A 24,685-nucleotide genomic window follows, 5' to 3' on the forward strand; every position below is an offset into this window, starting at 1 on the left:
TTATATTATATTTTTTCTAAATTTAATATAAATATAAATTCAAATTTAAAGCCTTTCCAAATATAGGATAAGTGTCGAGAGAAAAGCATGCATTTCAACTCCACTCTTTTATTATCCAAACATGTATTTCAAACTCAGAAGCTTAAAATACACATTTTATAACAAAATTTTTTGTTCCCAAAGGCAATCTAAATAATATTACAAATCAAAATCAACTCCGATTTTCTAATATTATCAAACAAAAATACCTTTTCTAATCCAATACTATACACACATAATACAAATTTAAATCAATTTAACTTAAAATTTTTTTCAAAAACATATCCAACACTATTTAGGTGGTATTGCAACTAACTTACCCAAATTGTTACTACAAAAATTTTCCCTTTACTGAATAAATTTTGAGCATTCATCAATATATTACACGAAGGGAATGATACATTACAAAAAAAGAAACAGCAGCTATCAACATAAGCAACAGACAGACCCAAGAATAAACATATGCGTGCACAATAAAAGTTACAAGGTGGCCTTCAAATGTCAAGATCTTCCCCGCCAACTTCCAACTGTGTTGACAAACTCTCCAATATGATATTTATATTGAGGCGCGCCACCATCAGCAACGGTGACATAAACTAGCATAGGATTTATTTTTGCACTCACGACCTCACGTCTTTTAGTAACCCACCCCTTTCAAGTTCACCAACTAAATCCCTCAACGAGGGGACCTTCATGGCCAGAGTTCGGTAGAGTCTAGAATATCGGGCACGGGTTCCATCAGCAGTCCTTGCAAGGGCAAGCAAACTCAGAGCCTCTGGTAATTGGAAGAATAGTTCTTTCATATCCTCCAGACTCATATTTTCCAATGCCGTTGGCCTTGGGACAACCCTCACAATCTCACCACCCTTTGGTTCTTGAACCCGAGCATCAGCTTTGATGACCAGTTCTGAATTTGAATTTGCTCCACATTTGATAATGAAAGGAGTTGTTGAGCCTGTATTAAACTGCAGGACATTCCACTGAGCCACATCAACTTCAGCTCCACCCCCCAACTCTATAGATGGTCTTGAAGCATGCATTTTTTCTTGAAGATGGTCTTCTTCTTCAGGAATTGACTGTAATTTATGAGATAACAAAAATAAGCAAGGGGAATATTCATGGATAAGTATCAAATGTGAAATCCTAACTCAAACCTATTCGTAGATGAGAAGTTGGTATTCTTTTGTCCTTTTCAGCAGAATAAAATTCCATATCGGTTTTGTGTGAATTAAGCCATTTTGGTTTTCCAATCAGTTAGTGCACATGTGCGGGTTTTTTTTTGTTTGGTTTTTTTCAAGAGGGTAGGGTGCTAGACTTGGTTAACTTATTCCCATGTGATTTGGAGTCAAGTGCATGGCATATACTTTGGTGAAGCCACCAGATTGGTCAAACCGGACATCAATGTGCACAGGGGGTCATATCACTAACAACTTGACCATAACCCTTTTTTTTAAAACATGTTTTCTTGTATTTTGTCAATATTTGCAAATTGATTTTTTTTTTTGGTGTTTAATTCAGCTCCAATGTTCTTTTCTTTTCAAGTCTTTTGTCATGTGCAAACTGTTAATTTAATTATAACTTTTCTAATAATAATACTGTCTAGCATAACTTGGTCAAAATATGTTAAGACTTTTTACGACTTCTAATAAAAATAATGGAACTTATTTAATTTATTATATGTTCTATGTGCCGAATAGATAAAAAAGACTTGTGAAAAAGCAGTTCCCCATTTGATTGTGCATTGCCGAATGATTATAAATAAACAGTTTGTGGAGTGGTTTGGGATCTCATGGGTTATATGACTTTCTTCATTGGACCAGTTCTTTAGCTGAAAAGGTTTACCAATGATTAGTTCTCCTTAGTTCCATTCCTTCAGGTTTGATGTGGAGTGTTTGGAGCAACAAGAACTACAGAATGAAAGGTTCTGAAAAGTATCTGTAATGCTGAAGGATGAGATTGTGTTTTCTCCATTTAAATGACCACTAACTTTAGGGGGGAAGGAATACAATTTTCTTCATTCCTTGAATTTTTTGGCTATTGGTCTTTGATTAGGAGTTTTTTCTCCCTGCTTTCTTTCCTGTTTTCTTACTGATGATTCTTTTTGAAAGAACTGTGTAACATTGATTACATGCACTGTTAAACATACTATTCTACATCATTCTTTGGAATTCACTACACCAGGACTTCCAAAGATACCATGTCAGATTAACACTATACTAAAACCTTAAGTTGTTAGGTTCTGGGCCAATCTATACTAAGCTTTAACAGTTTCCCCTATTGATTATTTAAAAGAAGAGCTTAGTGATGGTCAATCAGCATTTCTTATGTAAGAAGGATGAGGAGTTTGTTAGTCATCTTCTCATTCATTGTCCATAGGCTATAAGTCATTGGAGATGGGATTTGGCACATTGCAGTTACCCTCTGGAAAGGAGCTTCTTATTTGCCAATATTTGTTTGGCAGAAAAAATAAAAGGAAAAAAACAGGCTTGGAGCTTCATCTTGATTTTGGACACAAATCATAAAGTCTTCAGTGGCAAAGAATTATCCTTTCAATCTTGAAGGAGATATGGGCTGCAACTCTATTTTTGGGAAATGGCGCTTTTTAGCTCAATTGTTCAGGATACTGCAAATTTTCTTGATAATCTATACTTATATGAGGCAAAGGCCTTTTGAGGAATTATTTAATGAGTTCCCTAGTACTGTAAAGAATGCATCTCTTGGAATCTTTATAGCAATACACCATATATTTCTGGTTGATCAAGGAAAAAAAAGTAATACAGCACAAAAAATTCACATACCTCTACCACATGACGAGCGTCTGCAATTTGCCTCTGTGCACAAGGATGATCAATATCAAGAAGGGAAGGCATCCGTTCTGCAAGTTCATCCAGAGTTGCAAGCATTGATTTCTTCTTAGTTCTACTCAGTGAGTTTACAGAGCACTGTCTCAGTATATCCTGTTACCAATATAAACTCATTTTTTTTTCACATGTTTCTCAAATAACAGTAGCTCAGAAATCAATTGAAACAACAAAAGTTATGTGAAGAGGAAAACCTTCACTTGCTTCAATATGCCATCGAGGGAAATAAGAGATGCTAACCGAGCATCTTCAGCAGCAGTAGATGGAAATAATGTATCATGCTTCACTCCATCATCTTCCAGAGTTAGTAAAGCTGCATCACTCCTCATTTGTAGCAGAATCTGTTGATGGAAATAATGTATCATGCTTCACAGTTTAGGTCTCAAAATGCAAAATTAATTTCAACCAAGATATTGATCGTCATATGGTGCATTTATGGCAAGTGATATTTTAATATTTTATAAGGGAAAGACTGTCAATAGACGCCTTGGTCATGAGCTCATGTAAGCTCTCTAAAACTGAACTTCATCACCTGCATTTCAATTCATGTGAAATGTTCAATAAAAATAAATATGTATATGCCATGTCATTATATAGCTTCAAACCCCACCCCAAAAAAAAGGCTGTCTCGAATGCACTCCACTGAACAATCAAATAAACAAAATTAAAGTACTGCTTAGTGAGGGTAAAAGATCAAATAATTTGAACAAAGCAGCATTAGGAACACCTTGGTTCATTAGATATTTAAAAGCTAAAATTCATTAAATATGTTGATGAACAGTTCACCAAATGATCGCCCTCAAAATGTTAAGTCAAAAGCAATTTATTCACAACCAGTAGATTTTCTTAAGCTTGACTATCATCCTCACCAACCAACAATAGCCCCAAACAACCAATTGGCATACAAAAGAAAGGTAGGGATTGGTCCCTCACAATCTTCCATGCATTGTACCTTAAGGACCACTTCCCATGCATTTAAATTTAACAGCCAACAATTGAAAATTTATTTTTTTTGGGTTTAAAAAGAAGTATAGTGTTAATAGAGAGAATGTAAAGACTGGAGAATAAGAAATCCTCCAGTAAAGAATAAACAGAAAAAATAGAAAAATAAAAACATAATACAGAACAGCAAACCTATCCAGCTGAACACCATCAAAGATGGACCTTTAGAACAACTAGCAGCAACAGCCAGCCCATAGGGAAGCCAAATATTGAATCTTATCCCAAGTCAAAGACCATGAAGACTTCTATCCCTTGAACATACCGGTGTTCTTTTTCATCCAAACACCCCACAACACAGCATATAACCCACATCAACTAAGTACAGATTTATCTTTCCTCCTCCTGAACACTGAAAAAGAAATAGCTAGCATATCCTCCACCAACCCTGGACAAACCCAGCTTTCCCCATTAAAACCAAAGTGCTATTCCAAATCCTCCAGAAGAAAGAACAATGTAAAAATAAATAAGAGGCAGGTTCAGAACTATCAAAACAAAGAAAAGACAAGTCAAGAGGATAAAGCCTTAGAAGGTTATGGAACAATTTAGTGACTTTGTTAGCTTACTAACTAATATGAGATTGAAAGGGGATTAGGGGATGTACAAAACGGAAGAAAGAGAGATGGAGGGGGTAGGATTTACTGTTCCTATCCCCTGACCCACCAGCAAGGGTAACTTGAGGTAAATTTTCAGGATACTGGAGGGTAGAAAAAAAGTTTGTTACACCTGCCATATGATTAGTGGCAACAAAGTTGATAACCCAAGGACTAGTGGGAGAGATACCAGAATACACATAAACTGTAGGATTACCTTTCTAAGCAAAAGATGCAACGTGATGAGATGCTTGCTAGGATGCCTGATACTACAGAAACCTTGAATACTCATTAAAGACAGTTATAGTATGCGATTCACTCAAACAATTATAGTCAGAACAACTGGAATAACCATGAACAAGGTGAACCACCATGATTGAGTCACAAATGAACCAGCGTAAGGCTGCCACATCACCAAGAAGCTTACAAAAAGCCCCCAGAAACCAACACACAACCCTTACCAAACAACAAAAAAGGTGAACCACCACAAAGCCACAAATAAAATCAGCACAAGGCCGCCACAGCACCAAGAAGCTCTCACACAGCCCCAAGAAACTAAAACAGCCCTGACGGCACCAACATCCAGTAACAAAATTCTCCGAGTGAACAATCAAAAAAGTTGATATATACATATTTCAAATTGCGTGGTTAACAACTTGATATCATGATGCATGGAGGTATTTAGAACATTCTGGAAAAAATGGGAGCAGAAATCTAGCTCAAAATATTTTCACAAGCCAGCACGTGGAGTTGGAGCTGCCAGATTCCAGGCAGCGCATGGCAGCATGTGGGACACTCTCTGACTGAAATTTCAAAGGGTAGCAGATCGACAGGTTCTGTGGGTGGCTATGTGGTTATTTTTGCAAATATCAAGGTTGCTTTGAGTTTCTTAAAACGGCAGAAGTGTCCAGGATTTTCTAGCAGCTCCTGGACTTTGCTTCTGCGCTTCGGTGGTGCAGATTATCCTTCTACAGTAGCAGGTTCGAGGTTTAGGGTTTGGTTTTGGTTTGAGTTTTAGGATTGGTTTTGGTATGAACTTGGTGTTTAGGTCAGATCTGGTTCTCATACCATGTTGAATAATTGGGTAAAATAGAAGACCTTAATTCAATGATAGGTTTCTAACTCTATATGTAATATACGTCAAGGACATACCAATAACCATAATACTCTTACTAACATAACTCTTGCACATACTAATAACGCTAGATGACCAAAATAATCCTTAACAGAGCCCAAACCACATCTCTCTTCTCCACCTCACAATTAAATCAGCCTCTAATCACCAAGTGTTAGGCCTTCTGATTTTCCAACTGGGTGGCACAGGACAGGAGACAGATGACCGGCCTAAATCTAAAACAATAGTAATGACCCCAGGCTCAGACCACGTCATCGTCAACATCTTTGTGTCCTCTTGCAAGGCCCTAGATGCCTATTACTACAAAAAATAATCAATAAAAACAACTACTATTACTACTCTACTACAAATAATTATAATAATAATCGGCAATTAACAGCTACCTCAGGGAATCTCTCAGGGAAATGTAAACAGGGTTCTAGCTTCTAAATACCAACATTGAAGCAAAATCACTGTAGAAAGTAAAATTAATATAGAGACATTTAAGAACATGCAAAACTCAGGAATTTATCCATTGAACAAACATGATTACCTTCCTTCTCTTGTGATCAACAGACTCAAGGGCAGATCGCAGCTTGGCTACCTGAGCAGAGTCTTCTGCCTCTTCTGTTGCCAAGGTGCCTGCAATATCCTGAAAAAAGACCAATGCAGCTATTAGCAATTCTGAATACATCAAAAGATTTGTTGAGCCAGGAATAAAAGCAAACAACCCCACAAAATCAAATGCAAAGCCAACTTTCATAACCAGCATATAAAATATATGCGATTCTAGGAATTTTAAAAGACAATTGTGCACATTGTAGAAGGAAAAGCAAAGGGGCAAAAATGTCAAGCCAAGGGACAACATGAAATCATTTGAGTGGCAAATCAGATAGGAATGCAGATTCGCAGTCAATACAAAAACAGAAAGTTGCTGCAGACAGAATGCTGTAATATAGGGGAGTCTACAACGTCAAATAATAATTAGAACAAAGACAATATCAATACATTATTAACTCAGTGATCTGTTATACAGCTCCACAATCTGGAAAGAAGGAAATGTTTATCCTGCTGTGTCCTATTAAATCCACCAATCCAAATTATTCTTCACATTATATTGCATTTCTTCCAATAAAGAAAAAAATATTCATATGAATGGCATGAACTCTGGAGCATCTGAAGGGAGATGTAATGTTGTGTGGTTAATGTTAAACGGTTGTAGTTCAATGTTTCACTGTTGGACAGCAAAAGGCTGCAATCAGAGTTTGAGACTTGCTGGTGTGTCTCTGAGTCTTATTGGGAGCTTCTGGTGGTCAATGAAAGCTTTGGAGAGAAAAGAATTGTTCGTACAGAAATTAAAGGACTTATATGCATTTTTTTTCCTGGATTTCTGGATATCTTATAACACAAGACCTCCCTTCCTTTTTTTATTTTTTATTTTTGATAGCTGACTTTATTGAGCAGCACCCCCTCAGTACCCTTTCATAGGAATACATCATAACTTCTGAAAAAGAGGCTTGAATTTTTAAAAAAAATTTAGATAATGTTTTGTTTTTGATTTTTTCAAAAGAAAGCAAATAAGAGAACTGCATGAAGATACACTACGAGTTTTATTCCAAGTTCTGAAGAAACTCTTCACCCTCCTTTAGATCAAAACTATCCCTCCTTCCTCCCTTCTTTTCTTTCAGTTCTATATAAATGGCTAAATGGTTCACAGATACTCTCAAAGATACTTGATCCATGCATTAAAAGAAAAACTAGTTTATCATGTTTACGTTGAGAAATGGAGGCTTTCTCCATTGTGTCATGTCATCTCACACATTTTTGGCATCAATATAAATATACTTGCAAAATAAATGGACTAAACCCCCATTAATGTTGAATGCACATGACTCAGAAATAAAAGCAAAAGTGCATACAGATTAATCAATCCTATGCAGCCAAATCCATTCACTGTTTGGCCAGTAACAGAGATCTAACCATCGTGTGTAACTCACTCATCACTGAAACCATTCCATGGGTAGGAACCCAATTAAATACATCAATGCAGATTTTTGCAACAACTGGAAAATCAGTCAAGTATTTAAGATGTATACACACACACACATATCTATATATAGCCTGCCTGAGGCCCCAACTATCTCAAGGACATACCTTCAAATGCTGCAATTGAGAAGTATACACCCGCTTTGCATACTCGGACAAAAGCTGTCCCAGAGCATCGGTGCTGGGAGGCAATGCAGCACCAAGCCCAGCCATCCAGCCATCCATGATTGCCGTAGAGAGCAGCTCTAACAGACCAGTTTTGCCCCCAACAGCATCATCTCCAGTGACAGAAAGAAACTCAAAGTTCTCTGCAAGCCAGGATCTAATTTGACGCTGCAGCTCACCAGCTGGAGTATGAACAAAGAGAGCAGCAAGAGCCTTGTTTCCAATAGCAAAACTTTTGGCTTCTTCTGTTATTTCCCTAAGCTTTCCACCAGTTACATGCTGTCTCCAGGTCTCCTGTACATAAGACTCCAATCTCACATACAACATAACGAAACTCTGCAGAGCTTTAAACCAAAATTCTATAGAAAACTGTCTTACTTAAGTTGCTAGTCTCTTGCGAAAATGCAAGCATCCCATATCTTATTAAAAAAGAAAGAAAGAAAGAGAGAAATAGTTCCCAAAGTAACGGAAGTATTGTGCGCACAATTGCATTTGTTTGTGCATGTAGGAGAATGATAAAGAAAACAACAAAATTCAGGATAGTAAAAAAGAAGATAGGAATTCATCTAATAGTGATAAAATGTTTAATGGCACATTTCACTTCAGCATTTACATGTTAAAGGTCGCATTTTGGCACAGGGTTTCACACCCTAAAGACGCAAACACACTAGCACACTAATCTCACACCATCACAAAAGCTACCTGATCAATGCCCCGCATCTTCAAAACAACTGATGAAAACTTGGACTTTTTTTCTTGCTTTATGTTGACTTTAAAACCTTGGATTTGCTCATCAACCAGAGAATTCCTCACATTGGAATCATAACGCACAGGAGATCTTCCAGGGCTGCTACCCCGGCTAGAACTTCTACTATGTCCAGTATTAGCCTTCTCCAAGAACCGCTCAACAGGAGAAACCTACAAAATAGAAGGAAAGAAACACAATTTAACCATAATAAAGATAAAGGTGACAGCATATTTTCTTGACAATTACGAGGAAAAGGTAGCAACGGGTGTTTTGCTACCTTGATGGATTGCAGCTCTGGTGATCTAGCAAGCAAAGATCTTATGTACAAAATTCTAACCCGAGAAACAAGCATGGTATCCATTACTCTCTTTGGCTCCATTTTACGGATAAAAGAAAAAACAGCATCTCTAATTTCAGCAAGTATTTCATGCTCTCTGGAAGCACCTGCTTTAATGACGGCAGCCAAAACCTGCAACCAGGACATTGCACAAGTCTATTCAGGATAGGTGCCATAAATGTTCTTAATTTAAGAACAAATTTTAAGAAAATCCAGTTAGACGCATCACATATTGCATGTGCTGTGATGAAACATTTCCTGCCACTAAAACAGTGTACTCATGGTCCTTCCCGACACAGTTGGAAGCATCTTCAGAATGCAGGTATGGAATAGAATCAAATTTCTCACTTGATTTTTGTTTATTCTTCATTTAATTTTTCATTGCATTCCATTTCTACCCTATTCCAAACAATAATTGTCTGCCAAACATATTGCAAAGAAGATATTTATACCCCAACATTACAACTAAAACATATAGGTACAAAATGATCCCAACTACAACACATGGTTACAAAATAATCCCAAAGAACTTAAAATACACAAAATAAATTTAAATGGAGTAAACTTCTAAAATAACCAGAATATTCAAACAAAATAAAAAAACCTAGCTACAATATAAACATCTAAAGTTCCATTGGTGATTCCCCATCACAATGCATTCCAACCCTTAGTCCCATCAAATCCTACACAAAAGAACAGTTACTGTGCCCAAATGAATTTGTGAAAACACTTGCATTCAGCTTTCAGTTGATTATGCTCAACTAACTTCATAAGCAATCATTTTTGCAAGAAAAAAATGGGATGCCTCTTTGTATACTCCATATTGTTGCATCAAAAAAATGGCGGCATCACTTTCATTTTTTTTAATTATATTTTTTAGCTAATTAGCATGTTAGAAAATCTTCCCAAATCTGATCATTTATCTGTTCTTCAATTTACACACACAATCCAATGACGTATCATGTGAAAATCATCTCCTTCCGAACTAACCCATGTAAACTTTTGTTACCATCCAAAACTTTACTAAACAAACTTCAATCAAACAGATGTGGAAATTCAGAGAGAAACAAATTGGCTGATCACTCAACTAAGTGAGAGCATTGATCAATCACTTGATGTATGCCCTCTGTGAATGACTACTTGGTTATAAAGTGAAAAATTATCTAGACTATCTCATCTTCATCAGAGTAGGCATTGAAATAAGAGAGTCCCAATCCATAAAACAAGCTACTTCGTCTTGATCATGCGTTAACTGCCTCTTGTTGTACTTTGTGTGAATCCTGCATCGTGGAAAAGCTGTTGTTGCGCTAAATCATAATCTTCATCCTCGAGATCATCTTTAGGCATGTCCAAGCCACTTGAATTCTTGTTAAATCCCTTTCAACTTTTGCATTCCATCTCAGATACCAAAGATGAGACAGGGATTTACTCCAGTGTCCATCCAAGCCAATGTTTGTTAAGAGGGAACGAAGGAAAATCCACTTCTTGGGCTGGTAATCATACAAAATGCAAGTTCTCAAGGGAACATAAAATCCAAAGGCTGAAATGAAAATTTATTGATAATAAAAGTCAAGTTATCTACAGATATTCCCAAACATTTACTTATGAAGACAAGGCCAAAAAATCTTAACAGTAAATCACAGCCCTTGAAACCCAGCCATACAAAACAAAAAATAAAAATAAAAAACAAAAAATTCAAATACCCTTAAAAACCTAAAGCAACATGCAGCTACAGTAGCACAAACAGTGTTGTGCTGCAATGATGTGAAAAGTAACTTTGACAGCAACTTTTTTTACTGGTTTTTTGTCCTGCATCACTTCCACTTACAACTATTTTGATGCCTAGCAATCTAGGATCTTGCGCAACCAAGCAGCAATAGAGTTCATCAACCTTTATATTCAATTGAAAAAAATATATGCGCACTCCTTTCAATTAAACGAAATTAATCAACATGTAGAAAAAGCATGTCATAAAAGAACACAAATATGTGCCTACGTGACCACATGGAGCAAGGGAAAAAAAGCTTGCATCTTCAAAATATATAGGAATCATACAGCTATCCAATTTATGAAAAGTTGATATAAAAGTAAAGTAGTGACAACAAAGACAAAAGCATCACATCACCACCATATGACAACATTGTTGTCCACTTCTTCAAAAATTTATTACTTATGTTCAAACATTCATTTGTTCCGTTCAGCAGTTCAATCACCAGGGGAACAAAAAGCCAATCCTTCAAAACTTCCTTCAAAGGGGAAAGCACAAGTTACTGAATCTAGAAACTTCCAAATAATTTCCTATGTGAAAAGAAAGAATAATCAATGACAATATGACAAGGCTATTCCCGTTCGAAGGCCACTAACAAAGGATGCAAAGTTTTGGAATTACTCCATTAACTCATCCCTTGGGATCCATTTCTAGTGTCATAGAAGCAACTAGAGATCTCCATGTAAATTTTTTCAGAGAAAACTCATTCCCATTAAATACAGGAAAAAAGATTTTCCTGAAAGAATCCTAATATGTCAACAGTACAGAAGCTCATTTTTTTGCATCACCAAATACATTTTTGATAAGTCTCCACACTTCCCAATATAAGATTTAAACAACAAAACCAGCATAATTCAATGTTTTAAAAGCCAAAGGCATAAGGCAAGCGTTTTAACCTTAAGAGGCAAGGCGTACGTCTTAAGGCATTGGGGTGTAAGCCTTTCAAGAAGGAAAAATTAAGAGATTAACAAATATAATGTAAGAAAGAAAAATTATGTGTACTTTGCAAACTGCTTGTTGGCCATTCAAAAATTGCTAACTTGAATACATGACATAAATCATGACTAGAGATAGTTATACTATTACAAAGTTCAAAGTTCATGATCTAAGATACAACCCTCAATTATTTTGGAAATATTGAGGTCCAATAGTTCTATAAATCAACTCATACTATGACATTCCTCTTATACAAACATGCTGTTAAATTTTTTTAACCAATTCTTACTTCATCACACACCCAAAATGCCTAGGCCTCAACTAAAAAGGTGCAAAAGGAGTGCCTCCTATAAAAATGCGCAAGCCTCAACATGAAATGCATTGACCTTTTTGGAAATTGGTATTTTAGATTAAGCCTCAAGGCATTTTAGGCATGTCGTGCATTGAGACGAGCCTCGATTGAGCCTTTTAAAACACTGGACGAGCCCCAATTGAGCCTTTTAAAACACTGGACGAGCCTCGATTGAGCCTTTTAAAACACTGACCTAACTAGATGCACGAGTAACTATGCCATTCAATGTTGCAATCATTACTAGAAAAAAGGACTTTCAAGTTAGGCCATTCACTTGATCAAAATCTAAACATGGTATCAAAGCGTAATCCAACCTAAACCCTATCATACTCAACCATCACCGGAAAACACCTTCCCGCCGCTGCTCTTCTCAGTTCCACCTCCACCCTTCATTATTTCACAAAACCAACCATATCGCCATAAAAAGAACCCTTTGAAGCCTACCTACACAAAACCCTATCGCTGGCAAGTGCCCCATGAGCCGCAACACGCCAACCAATTGCTGGCCGTGCTGACCTCTAGGGCCAATGCGTGAGAGAGTTTCTGGCCAATTTTTTTTTTCTTCTCTACCATGTTTTGATTGCTTCTCAAGATAATACTATCAAGCTATTGGGCATGCTTTTTGCTTAAATATCCAACCTTTTTCGACCATGCACTTGTGGTAATCAGTTAGTTGTTGTTTAGTGTTCGTAAAGGCTTCTTTGCGAGTTTCTTGGAGCAGTGGCAGCGTTTGTAAGCTCGTTCGTGGTATTGTCGGTGCTTTACATTGTTTGCAACTGTCACGATTAGTTTTGATTGTCCTTCTTGTTTGACATTGGTGTGATTGTTAGTTTGTGAGTGTTAGGATGGAGTCTATGAATCCCAAAAACATGTTTCGTTCATCGTTGCAACACATAACCACTCAAAAATTAGATGGAAAAAATTATGTTCAATGGCTTAAAGTTGTTCGGTTTTATTTAGCAAGATTAGGAAAATTAGACCACTTGCTCTAATATGATCCTTCTGATGAGAAGAGAATAGAAGTGCAGATTCAAGAAGATGCCTTGATTGTTTCCCTCTTGTGAAATTCCATGGAGCCACAAATTGCATATATGTGGATGCATCTCCACAAATTGCACAAATGTGCATGCATCTAGATATGTGTAAGAAGATTTGAGATTATGCCAAGATTCTATTCTATACAATAGTAACATTACACGTATGTATGATTTATCCCAAGAGTACTTTTAGTTACAACCAAGAGCTAGGAGCATTGCAAATTATTTTGGAGCGATGAAACATATTCATAGGGAGCTTAACATTGTGCAATCTATAACCGCCGACGCTCGTGAGATGCAGAAGCAAAAGGAGCATATGACAATTCCTTAGGTTCTAGCGGGCTTGAGACCCGAGTTTGAGGCAGTACGGTCCAAGATACTAGTAATGCAAAGTTGCCATCACTTGTCGATGTTTATTCTCGTGTCTTTTGTGCTTCCTTTAGCACACATTCTTCGGCTCTTGCATCTAGCTCTGAGAGGACAGCCTTTGCTACACAGGGTGATTCTAATTATTTACCAAACAACCACAGAGGTTATCGAGGTGGTTCAAGTGGTCATGGTGGTAGAGATGGACAAGGTAGAAGCATTCCTCACAAGTGCACTCATTGTGGACAAGGTAATCATACTATGGAGCAGTGTTGGGACTTCCATGGTAGAACTTCACGTGTTGCCAATGCAGCCACCACCGACTTCACACCTTTGGGAGCAACCAATGCAACCAAAACCCACTCCACACCTTTGGGGCCGAGTGAAGGGAAATGTACTGTATCCACGTTAGAGGAAGAATTTTCCAAGTTCCAACAGTATCAAGCATCACAACAAGCTTCTCTTCCCATTGCATCTCTTGCCCAAACAGATAATCCCACAGTATGCTTGTCATCCAGTATTTCTCACCCTAGTCCCTGGGTCATAGACTTCGCTGCCACTAATCATATCACATATACCAAATTTTTTCTCTACTCTTCAATATCCTGCAAATTTACCTTGTGTTGGATCCACCATTTCTGTCAAGGGAACTAGGACTATAAATCTCACTTCTTTTATTTCTCTTCCTTTAGTTTTGTATATTCCAAAGTAGCCTTCTAATCTTATATCCGTTAGCAAGATTATTAAATCCATGAACTGTTCCCTAACATTCTTCCCTAATTCTATGGTTATTCAGGATTTGAAGATGGGGATGACGATTAGCGGATGGCGTGAATCTGGTGGATTTTATCACTTTGAGCCGCTATCCCCTACCGTCTGCATAGCTACTGATACACCTCTCTAGATTCATTGTCGCTTTGGTCATCCTTCACTGGTTGAAACGTCTTATTCCTGATTTGAGTTTTGTGTCTAGCCTTAATTGTGAGTCTTGTCAATTGGGAAAGCACCATTGTGTCCCTTTTGCTTCCCAAGTCAATAAATGGGCTGCAAGCCCTTTCATATTAGTCCATTCTAATGTTTTGGGTCCTGGTAGAGTTGTGTCCAAGTTGGATTTCCAGTACTTTGTAACCTTTGTGGATGATTATTCAAGAATGAGTTGGCCATAATTAATAAAAGATTGTTACGAGTTATTTCACATATTTTGTGCCTTTTGTTCTAAAATAAAGACTCAATTTGGTTTGCTAGCTAAGATACTTCAACGTGATAATGCTAAAGAGTATTTTAGTTCACTTATAAGACTCAGTTTGGAATTCTCCATCAATCATCCTACGCCCACACTCAACAAAATAGGGTTGCAGAGAGGAAAAATAAACATATTCTTGAAACCATTTGCACCTTACTTTATCAAATGCATGTAACTATATTGTTTTGGAGTGATATTATACTTACTACTTGCTATCTAATCGATAGGATGTCATCCTCTAATCTTAGTGGTAAAATTCCCTACTCCATTCTCTTTCCTAATTCACCTGTATTCTCACTCCCTCCATGTATATTCGGATGTGCCCTTTGTTCATAAACTAATTCCTGGAGTGGATAAGTTGGATCCTTGTGCTATAAAATGTGTCTTTCTGGACCACTCATATACTCAAAAGGGATATCGTTGTTATAGTATTGTGCTGCATCGCTTCTTTGTATTGGCAGATGCTACCTTCTTTGAGTTTACACCTTATTGCACCTAGTCCCTAAGTGCTTTTGAGCTCAATGAGTCTCTTCCTTTACCTAATCTTCTAGATTCTAGTTTGTTGTCCTTGCCCAACCAATCAACTGAGTCTCCATGCCAAGTCCCTCTCATCGTCTCGATCATTCTAATTTGCAGGTGCACTCATGATGGCGGCTCCAAGGAAGAGAAGTGGGGATAGCCTTGAGACTAGTAGCATGAGAGAATTCCTCGACTTTATTAACGTGAATGCCCTTCTCGATCTCCCTCTCATTGGTGGCAACTTCACTTGGTCCAACTCCAAGGAGCCGCCTTCCTTTCCAAGGGTTGATATGTTCCTAATTTCAGTTGACTTGGAACTTCATTTTCCTCACATGATTCAAAGTCTTCTTCCTAGGCCCACCTCAAATCATTTATTCATCTCATTTGACATAGGGGGAGTGAAATGGGGGCCAACCCTCTTTGGCTTCAAGAATATGTGGTTAAAATATGATGGTTTCACGAAGTTGTCAAAACTTGGTGGTCATCTATTCTGGCTAGTTTTGTGCTTGTCTCAAAGTGGAAAGGAATAAAATAAAAGCTAAAGAAATGGAACAGAAACACCTTTGGAAATGTCCAAGCAAAGAAGATTGTTATCCTTAATGACATCAATGAGCTTTATAAGCAAGTAATAATCTAGGATCTTGATCATGAATAGAGAGCCAAAAGAGCTATGCTTAAGAAGGAATTGAATGAGGTTATTAATCTTGAACAAATATCTTGAAGGCAAAAATCCAGAATTTTATGGCTCAAAAAGGGACAATGTAATACAAAATTCTTTCATCAAACAACAAACGAGCATTGTAGAAGTAACACTTATTAGGGATTGAAATAGGGCAAATCACCTTAACAAGGGAAAAGGATTTTAGGAACGGTATTCCTGATTTTTATAAAGACCTCTACACTAAACCCAAAACTTGGAGACCTAGCACAAATGGCATCAATTTCAGATCTCTCAATTCTTTCACTGCAGGGTGGCTTGAGAGACCCTTTGAAGAATCATAAATCCTCCAAGCTATTAAAATTGCAATGGGGATAAAGCAACTGGATCGGATAGTTCCTCCTTGGCTTTGTTTCAGGCTAATTGGAGTCTCCTCAAGCACGACATGTTAAACGTGTTCGAGGAGTTTCGTAGATCAGGAAAATTCATCAGTTGAATCAACATCACTTGTGTTCCAAAGAAATTTTAGGCTGCTAACATCAAGGATTTCTGCCCTATTAGCTTAGTGGGAAGCATTTATAAAATCATTGCCAAAGTACTAGCTAAGTGGTTCAAAAAAGCAATATCAAAAGTCATTGGTCAGTATCAACATGCTTTTGTGGATGGATGATAAATTATGGATGCTGCCCTTATTGCTAATGAGGTGGTTGATGCCTATCTGAAGGAAGGAAAAAGGGGAATAGTGTACAAACTGAATATGGAGAAAGCATTTGATTATGTCAACTAGATGTTCCTTCTTTATCCTATTAGGAAAGTGGGCTTTGGGGAGCTATGGTGCAATTGGATTGCTTAAGCATCAAAACCCCAAGGTTCTTAGTGCTCTGCTCATAAATGGCCACCCTTTTGATTTCTTTCACCCCTCAAGAGGCTTGAAACAAGGAGATCCCTTCTCCCCTTTTCTTTTTATTTTGGTTATGGAGGTGCTTCATTATGTAGATGAAAGCTATTGAAGGAGGAATCTTTAAAGGTCTCAAGGTGGACAAAAATGGAAGGCTTATGGAAGTTTCTCATCTTCTTTTTGCAGATGACCACCTTCAGATCCTCAACCTTCGATGCATTTTGTTAAGGTTTGCGGCTATATCAGGCCAAAAAGTGAACCTTTGTGAAAGTGAGCTTATTCCAATTGGAGTGAACAAAAGGGGACCTTCCTTGCTGGTCTTATGGGTTGCAAGATGAGAACCTTTCCCATTAATTACCTCGGTCTCCCCCTAGGAGCCAAATTCAAAGACAAAGGAGTCTGCCAGTTTGGGACCCTATTATTGAAAAATTTGAAAGGAGATTGGCAGGATGGAAAATATATTTCTTATCAAAAGGAGGCAGACACACGCTCATCAAGAGCACTTTGATGAAACTTCTAATTTACTTCATGTCTATCCTTCCCTTGCCAACCTTAGTCCCTAGGATATTGGGGGGAATTTAGAGAAGATTTCTTTGGGGAAGCTCCAGAGACGAGTTTAAATATCACCTTGTTAGATGGTAGTGGTCAAACAATCCATTTTTTCAGAAAGTTTGGGTTGACATCCCTCACTTTCAATAAATCCCTCCTCGAGAAGTGCTTATGGAGGTTTATGAAGGAGAAAGACCACTTTTGGTGGGATATTATTGTTTCCAAATATGGGCTTGAGCACAATGATTGGACAACTCACAATAGAAAGGGTCCCTATGGAGTGGGAGTAAGGAAATTCATCAGGAAAAGATGGGATGATTTTTCCAATTTGTGACATTTCAAGTGAGGAATGAGGCCAATGTTTACTTTTGGCATGATGCGTGGCATGAGAATAGTAATCTCAAGAGGTACCTTCCATCCATCTATAGCTTGGCTTGTGACAAAAATGTCTTTATCAATCATCATCTCCAAATCACTTATAAGGGAAATCACTTATTATTAGTGACTACGTTAAATTAGAAATAAAGAGATTCTGTAAAATTACCGATATCTCCATTAGTTTGTTTCCCATTTTGTAGTTTCCTATATTTGGCTAGTTTCCTGATTTTGTATTAGTTTGTTTCCTATTTTGTAGTTTCCTATATTTGGCTAGTTTCTTAATTTTGTGGTAATTAGTATCTTGTTACCCAATATAGTGAAAGGAATCTTTCTCCCTTCCATTATATAAAGGCCGCACATTTATCATTAAGGAATAAGAGAATTATATTCTTCTCTAAAATCAACAGGAACAAACTGCAACAACTCTCCTAGGATACAAATTTGGAGGATGGCAGCCCCTTGAAAGGTTGCCTTTTTTGTTTGGGAGTCTGTACGTGGAAATATTTTAACCCTCGACAATCTGCAGAAAAGAGAGCTTATGCTCACAAGTAGGTGTTTTCTTTGGTGGAATTTGGCTCTTTTCTTGACAGGACAGCAGTAGGTTACGGCAAATTCAAGTGGGGGGGAGATTTGAACTTGGAAAGGCATCAGAGCCACCAAGGAAAAGCAAAAGGCTTTGAACCTCATCCCTCCCACCATCTTTTGGTGTGCTTCAAAACAAAGAAACAAGAGAGCCTTCAAACATTCAACTACTTCACTTCACACTTGCAAGGACTAATGGATTGCTGCGTCTCCAGCTGGCTTAGTCGGAACATTGTTAATGATCATTATGTAATCCTTGATGTTTGTGACACTCTACAGAGTGGTTGATGTTTTGTACCATGGGCGGGCATCCCCTTGATGCCTTGCTAATATTATTTACTCTTTTCTGATCAAAAAAAGAAAAAGAAAGACAAGTTCCATCCAGACTGAGCGACAAAGAAATGGCAGTATGCATACCAGCATCAAAAGCTTGTTCGCTCCATCTGAAATGGCAGCAAGACTATCGTACAGTTCAGGATCAAAGTCATTAAGGGCAGCAGTTAGATAATCTCCTGCAGGGGTTGTTTTAACATTTTCAGGACCAGTTTTAACCAAAGCAACCGTGCCTTCAGTCTTATCTGCAACTAAAGGTAAAGGGCTAATGTCTGTTGAGTGCCCTTTCTTGTTACTATCATTCCTGTGCATTGGTTAAAAAAAAAAAAAGGAAAATTAATCAGCAGCTTCAATAATATTAAGAGACTAATAAAGGAAAGCACAAAGTAGTTACAACTTACAACCATTATCAAATAACACTAGGACACATACCTCCCCATGTCTCGAGCTGGCAACAATCCTTTTGAGGATGGACTAGACACCTGAAAAGAAGCACATCAAAGTTAGAAAGTGGGAACCACCACTCACAACACAATAAGAAGCACAGTTTCTAAAAAAAAAAAATCTACTCAATCTCTCTAAAAAAAAAGTGATCATTTATTTAGTTATTTATTCTTTTTTATAGCAAAAAAGTAACATTTTTATTGCAGTCACATTTATGTATGTAGGAATGATGTGGTTGTTTCTCATTTACAGAGCTCTATTAATTACAAAGGGTAAGGCATAAAGAGGGGTTTTTTTAATTTGGGTCGGCTAGTTTTAGTTTTGTAGATTCTTTTTTTCTTTCTTGTTTTACTCTTGTTCTCTATTGATTTTTATGCTTTGAGAATCTCTTGTCCTCTCATAGGATGTGATTCTCTCTTTTCTCTATCTTAATGTATATTATAAATCATTTAATATCAAAAAAATAATGGGAAGTTTTTTCTGTAATAATCTCACCATTTTATGGGTTTTTGAGTTAGTCTCTGGTCTAATGACTAATTTATCTAAGTGTGGTTTAGCTGCAATTAATCTGAGGCCGGAGGAAACTTCTAGGTTTGCTACTCTTGTAGGTAGTGGGATCCAGCAGTAGCCCAGTAGCCTTTGACATATTTAGAAGTTCGTTTAGGCAGTATCCTAGGGATTTTGGGATCAAGTGATTGCTAAGGTCTCTAAGCACCTTCATAGGTTGAAGGATATATTTTTTCTTCTAGTAGTCACATCACTTTAATTCAGGCATATCCTTATCCCCTGTATTTTTTATCCTTCTTCAAGATTCCAGTTGGGGTTGGTAATAAGTTACAGAGAATTATTGGAGATTTTCTTCAGTCAGGGATTGGTGAAAGGAGGGATCATCTTGTGAGTTGAGAGATTGTTTGTAGGTCTGAGGAGGATGGAGGATTAGATCTTGTAAGTTGGTGTCTAAGAACACTGCTTTGGTGGGTAAGTGGTTATGGCATTGGAAACAGATTATTTATGGCAGAGTCATCAAAAATAAATTTAGTATGCACAATCCTCACACATGGAAGCCCTTGGAAATTCATTACACAGGCATCTCCTTTTCGTTTTTCCTTGCATCTAATATAAGTGGGAGATGGTTGTGAGGTTAGATTTTGGAAGGATCTTGGTTAATTGAAGAGCAAAACACACTGACTTCCCCTGAGGTTTGGCAAAAAGATAAGACCTCCCTTAAGGTTTAAAAATCCCACTGACCTCCCTTAAGGTTTAAAAATCTCACTGACCTCCTCCAAGGTTTTAAAATTCCATGGACCTCCTTAACATTTGATTTTGAGACACTTAGACCCCTGAAAAATATTTCTTTTTTTCCAAATATAAAGGGAGGTTTGTGTCTTTTTGGTAAACCTTAGGTTAGGTCTATGGAATTTTTGAAACCTCATGGAAGGTCTCTGGGATTTTTGAAACCTCAGGGGAGGTCCTTGTCTTTTTCTCAAACCTCAAGGGAAATCAAAATCTTTTACCCTTGATTGAACCGTCTTTCAGCTGCCTTCACTTCTATTATTTGTGTCACTTTTTTTCCCGGCACACTAATTTTATTTTATTTTTAAATGACAATTATTAATAGAGCCAACACTAACAATGTTGCAGCCTTGCAGGTTTATAGGCCATACATGGCTCTTTCTCAAGATATATCGCTCGTGTTATGATAATAATGAGGATCATATGCGTTTACTCCTTCATTGTTTCCTGGCTCAGTGTTTATGAAGTATGCTTTTTTGTTTGATGGGAGAATGTTAGATTAATCCTCAGACTTTGAAGGAATTTTTGTTGGTAGATTTTGTTGGCTGTGGGAAACAGAAGAAGGCGTGGATCTTGTGGCAGTCTGTTATTTATGCAATTATTCGGGTTATATGGTTGGAGAGAAACAATTAGATTATTTGTCATTGTGCTTCATCTTTAGATCTTCTTTGGAATAGGATTGTGTTCTAGGCTTCACTGTGGGTGTTCCCTTCTGGAAGGTCTGATAATCCGGCTTCCTCTCATGTTCAGTGGGGTTGGTTGGCCCTTTTAACCTAGTTTTTTTACTTCTTTTTTTGCACTAGTTTTTATATTTCCTTTTATTTTGCAAAGTAAGGATTTATCATCCTCTTCGTACTCTCCCCTTCCACTTAATTTATTTTATTCCTATTAAAAAAAAAAAATGTTGTGCACAGTTATGACTATGAGGAGTAACCGCAGAATGTCAATGCCTGACAAATGTATAAGACAGACACAGGCCCCTTATAGATGTGCCCATGCTATGTGCCTCAGAACCCAACAAGGTCAATGTGGCTACATCAGGTTTACTTCTATTGCAAAAATAAATAAATAAATAAATAAATAAATCAAATAGAATAAAATCCAACATAAAAATGAAACAGTTGTGAAAAAACACAGCTATAATGAGCAAAAGGCTTTGGCCGTTTCCTTTAGGGGAAAAACTCCCTTTGGCACAAAGTACTAAGAGTAAATCTAGCATGCAAGTAAATGGGTGGGATGCAAATTTGGGAACAAGATGTTAGTAATGGGTCTCAGATTCAGATTCACTTTTAGGAAAACATTTGGGTGGATGCTTTGGAAATTTTCATCTCTTTTCCTTGTCTCATTGTCTTGCCTAGGTGCATAACAATGTCATTTCTTCCTTTTTGATCTCTAGTGGGTATAGTACCTCTTGGAATTTCCATTTTCATATGTTGTTTAATGATAGGGAGGTGGAGGAGCTCTCTCCTTCGCTGTTGTTTATTAGGCTTAATATACAACGTTGGCCAACAACCTAACAGCTTAAGCTTTTAGGTAAAGTAGTAATCTAACATGGTATCAAAACATGGTTGCCACGTGGTACTGTGCTTCTAGCATTGTTGCTCACATTTATTGTTTGGGTGTCAAAAACTTAAAATCACATTTCCTGTAATGGATGTTATTTACCATTTGTTGAACTCTCCACATGCAATCATGGTGTACATGTAGGAAGTGTTAAGGCTTCACATGCATTGTCAGCACACAACCTAACAACTTACGCTTATAGGTAAATTATTAAGCTAACATTGTTGTTAAAGGGCTATCTATCATCCTTTGAATAGGAGAGACATTCAGTCGTGGGATTTTGATGCTTCAGTCGAAGATTTACTCTTGTAATTTTTGTTTTAATAAATTTTACACGAGAAAAAAAAAAATTATAACACCTACAACAAAGCCAAGCCTTAGTCCCACTAAGTGGGGTCGGCTATATGAATCTTTTTTCGGCCAATTTATGCGATCATGGACCATTTCTTTTAATAGATTCAAGAATATTAAATCCTTACTCACCATCTCCTCTCAAATTATTTTAAGTTCTACCCCTACCCCTTCTACTACCCTCCACAGTAACTAAGTCACTCTTCCTCACAAGTGCACTACGTGGCCTACGTTGCAAGTGTTCATACCATCTGAGTCGTCTCTCCCTTATCTTATCTTCTATAGGAGCTACACCTAACTTACCACGAATATGTTCATTCCTTAATTTATCTTTCAATGTTATACCACTCATCCATCTAAGCATTCTCATCTCGGCAACTTTTACTTTTTGGATATTATGTTTCTTTGTCACCCAACAATCCGATCCATATAGCATAGCTAGTCTTATAGCTGGTCTTATAACTATCCTATAAAACTTCTTTTTCAGTTTTAAGGGTATTCTACGATCACATAGCACACTTGAAGCACTTCTCCATTTGACCCAACCTGCTTTAACTCTATGCATTACATCATCTTCAATTTCTCCGTCAGCTTGCATAATAGATCCAAGGTATCGAAATCTACAAGTGCTATTTATTTCTTCATCATCAAGTTTAACTTTGTCTCAAATATTCCTCCTATCATTACTAAAATTACATTTCATATATTCCGTCTTATTTCAACTTATCCTAAAGCCTCTAGATTCCAAAACTTCTCTCCATAATTCTAACTCAGCCTCTACTCCATCCCTAGTTTCGTCAATTAATACAATATCATCAGCAAAGAACATACACCATGGAACCTCCTCTTGAATACTCTTAGTCCATTGGTCCATCACTAAAGCAAAAAGATAAGGACTCAAAGCAGATCCTTGATGCACACTTATGGTGATTGGAAATTCTCTAGTTTCTCCATCTATAGTCCTTATCCTTAATGACATTGGTATACTCAAGGACTTAAATTTCGGTCAAAATGTCGAAATTTCGACCAAAATTTTGAATCTCGAATTTCGAAGGGTCCCAAAAGGAAATTGAGAGATAGATTGGTTTTGAAAAAATTCGACCGAAATTTTGAGCTTCTAGCAAATTTCAAACAAAATTTTGAAAAAATTTTAGCTATTCTTCCGAAATTTTCTGGAAATCATGGGGAAAAAAAAAATTGGAGGGAGGAATTTCAGCACTGTTCTAAGTATTCTCAGATTTTATTTTGTTTTTCCCACGTGATTGTGCACGTTGTGCAACCCATGAGTGTATACAGTAAAAAAGCAAAAATCTTGCAGAGATACTCTGCAGATTCATCATTCAACCCAATAATTCCACCACTACCACTACATAATTTATTTCTATAAATTAACTTCATGCAGCAGTTGGATACATACCTCAAAGCCTTCTTCTTCTTCCATCTTCAAACTTAAAAAAAAAAAAAACCCTAGATTCCAAATTTTCTGCTGCCTCCTGTCTCCACCTTCGAAGTTCGAACTCCGAAAATCCCTAGCCTTCGGATCCCCTCCTACTCTAACCCATCGAGCCTCTGCCTCTAGCCTTCGGCTTCACCGCTACACCCTCCACCTCTAGCCTTCGGCTTCACCGCTACACCCTCCACCTCCATCGTTGTTGCACACTCGCAGTCGCAGCCAACAGCAAGAACTCCCATCGCTGCAAGCCTGCAATCTTCCTTTCGGTTGAGGTTCTCACAGAGCTGCGAGCTAGAAACCGAGAGAAGAGAGAAGAGAGAAGAGAGATGAGAGACAAGAGTCGAGAGTCCACTGTCGCCCCTCCCTCCACGAGCAGCAGCCAGCTCCATGAAATAAAACTGCTGAAAACTAAAGGCAATTTGTGGTTTATGTTTTAAATAACATGTTTAAAGTTTTTTTATTTACTCAAAATCTCCCTTGCCCCCAATATATTTACGACTATGCCCTCCTCTCCCATTTACCCCTTTTAATCAGTTAATCATACTACTTTGCTATTATAGTAAATAATAAATTAGTATAGTAAAAAATAATTTAATAACTAGTAAGTTTAGTAACTAAATAAAATTAGAATAATTTACTATTATTATCTTATTATAGTATAAATTAATAAATTATTTCATTTATTTAAATATATTCATTTTAAAAATTTATTACTTAATAATAATTTTTTAAATTTTCATTAATTTTGTAATTTTAATTTAATAATTTAATATTTTTCTTAGTTATTAATTTATCTTTATTTAGCATCTAAATATTTTTATTTTAAAATTGTAGAGTAAGATCCAAATATTTTTTTTTTTTTTTTTTTACAAATTGAGAGTAATTTAACACCTAATCATTATAGCCTAATAATTAAATAAATTACAGTACTTATTAGCTTAATATAGTTTAAATTTTTTCATTTATTTGACTAATTTAATTTCCATAATTTATTAGTAATTTTATACATTATCATTAAATTTTGTAAATTTAATTTAATATTTTAATGTTTGTCTTATTT

At 36.9% G+C, this 24,685-nt stretch overlaps 1 protein-coding gene across 2 annotated transcripts in view; it reads right to left on the reverse strand.

The window, feature by feature from the left end:
• Nucleotides 1–367: 367 nt before the first annotated feature.
• LOC131160115 (kinesin-like protein KIN-14B) overlaps nt 368–24,685 on the reverse strand; it is a 68,998-nt gene continuing 44,680 nt past the window's right edge. Inside the window, exons 15-23 of one of the 2 annotated variants that reach the window (XM_058115467.1) lie at nt 18,954–19,003; nt 18,606–18,825; nt 8,843–9,034; nt 8,520–8,735; nt 7,761–8,108; nt 6,160–6,258; nt 3,095–3,241; nt 2,838–2,996; nt 368–1,115 (exon numbers count right to left, since the gene is read on the reverse strand). In XM_058115467.1, coding sequence (XP_057971450.1) covers nt 660–1,115; nt 2,838–2,996; nt 3,095–3,241; nt 6,160–6,258; nt 7,761–8,108; nt 8,520–8,735; nt 8,843–9,034; nt 18,606–18,825; nt 18,954–19,003 — 1,887 coding nt within the window. In that variant the 3' untranslated portion in view covers nt 368–659. Of the gene's footprint in view, nt 1,116–2,837; nt 2,997–3,094; nt 3,242–6,159; nt 6,259–7,760; nt 8,112–8,519; nt 8,736–8,842; nt 9,035–18,605; nt 18,826–18,953; nt 19,004–24,685 lie in introns of both variants that reach the window. The other variant, XM_058115459.1, reaches the window with a different exon arrangement.

This window comes from Malania oleifera, chromosome 1 (assembly GCF_029873635.1).
Source record: "Malania oleifera isolate guangnan ecotype guangnan chromosome 1, ASM2987363v1, whole genome shotgun sequence".
In the NCBI taxonomy this organism is placed as follows: Eukaryota; Viridiplantae; Streptophyta; class Magnoliopsida; order Santalales; family Ximeniaceae; genus Malania; species Malania oleifera.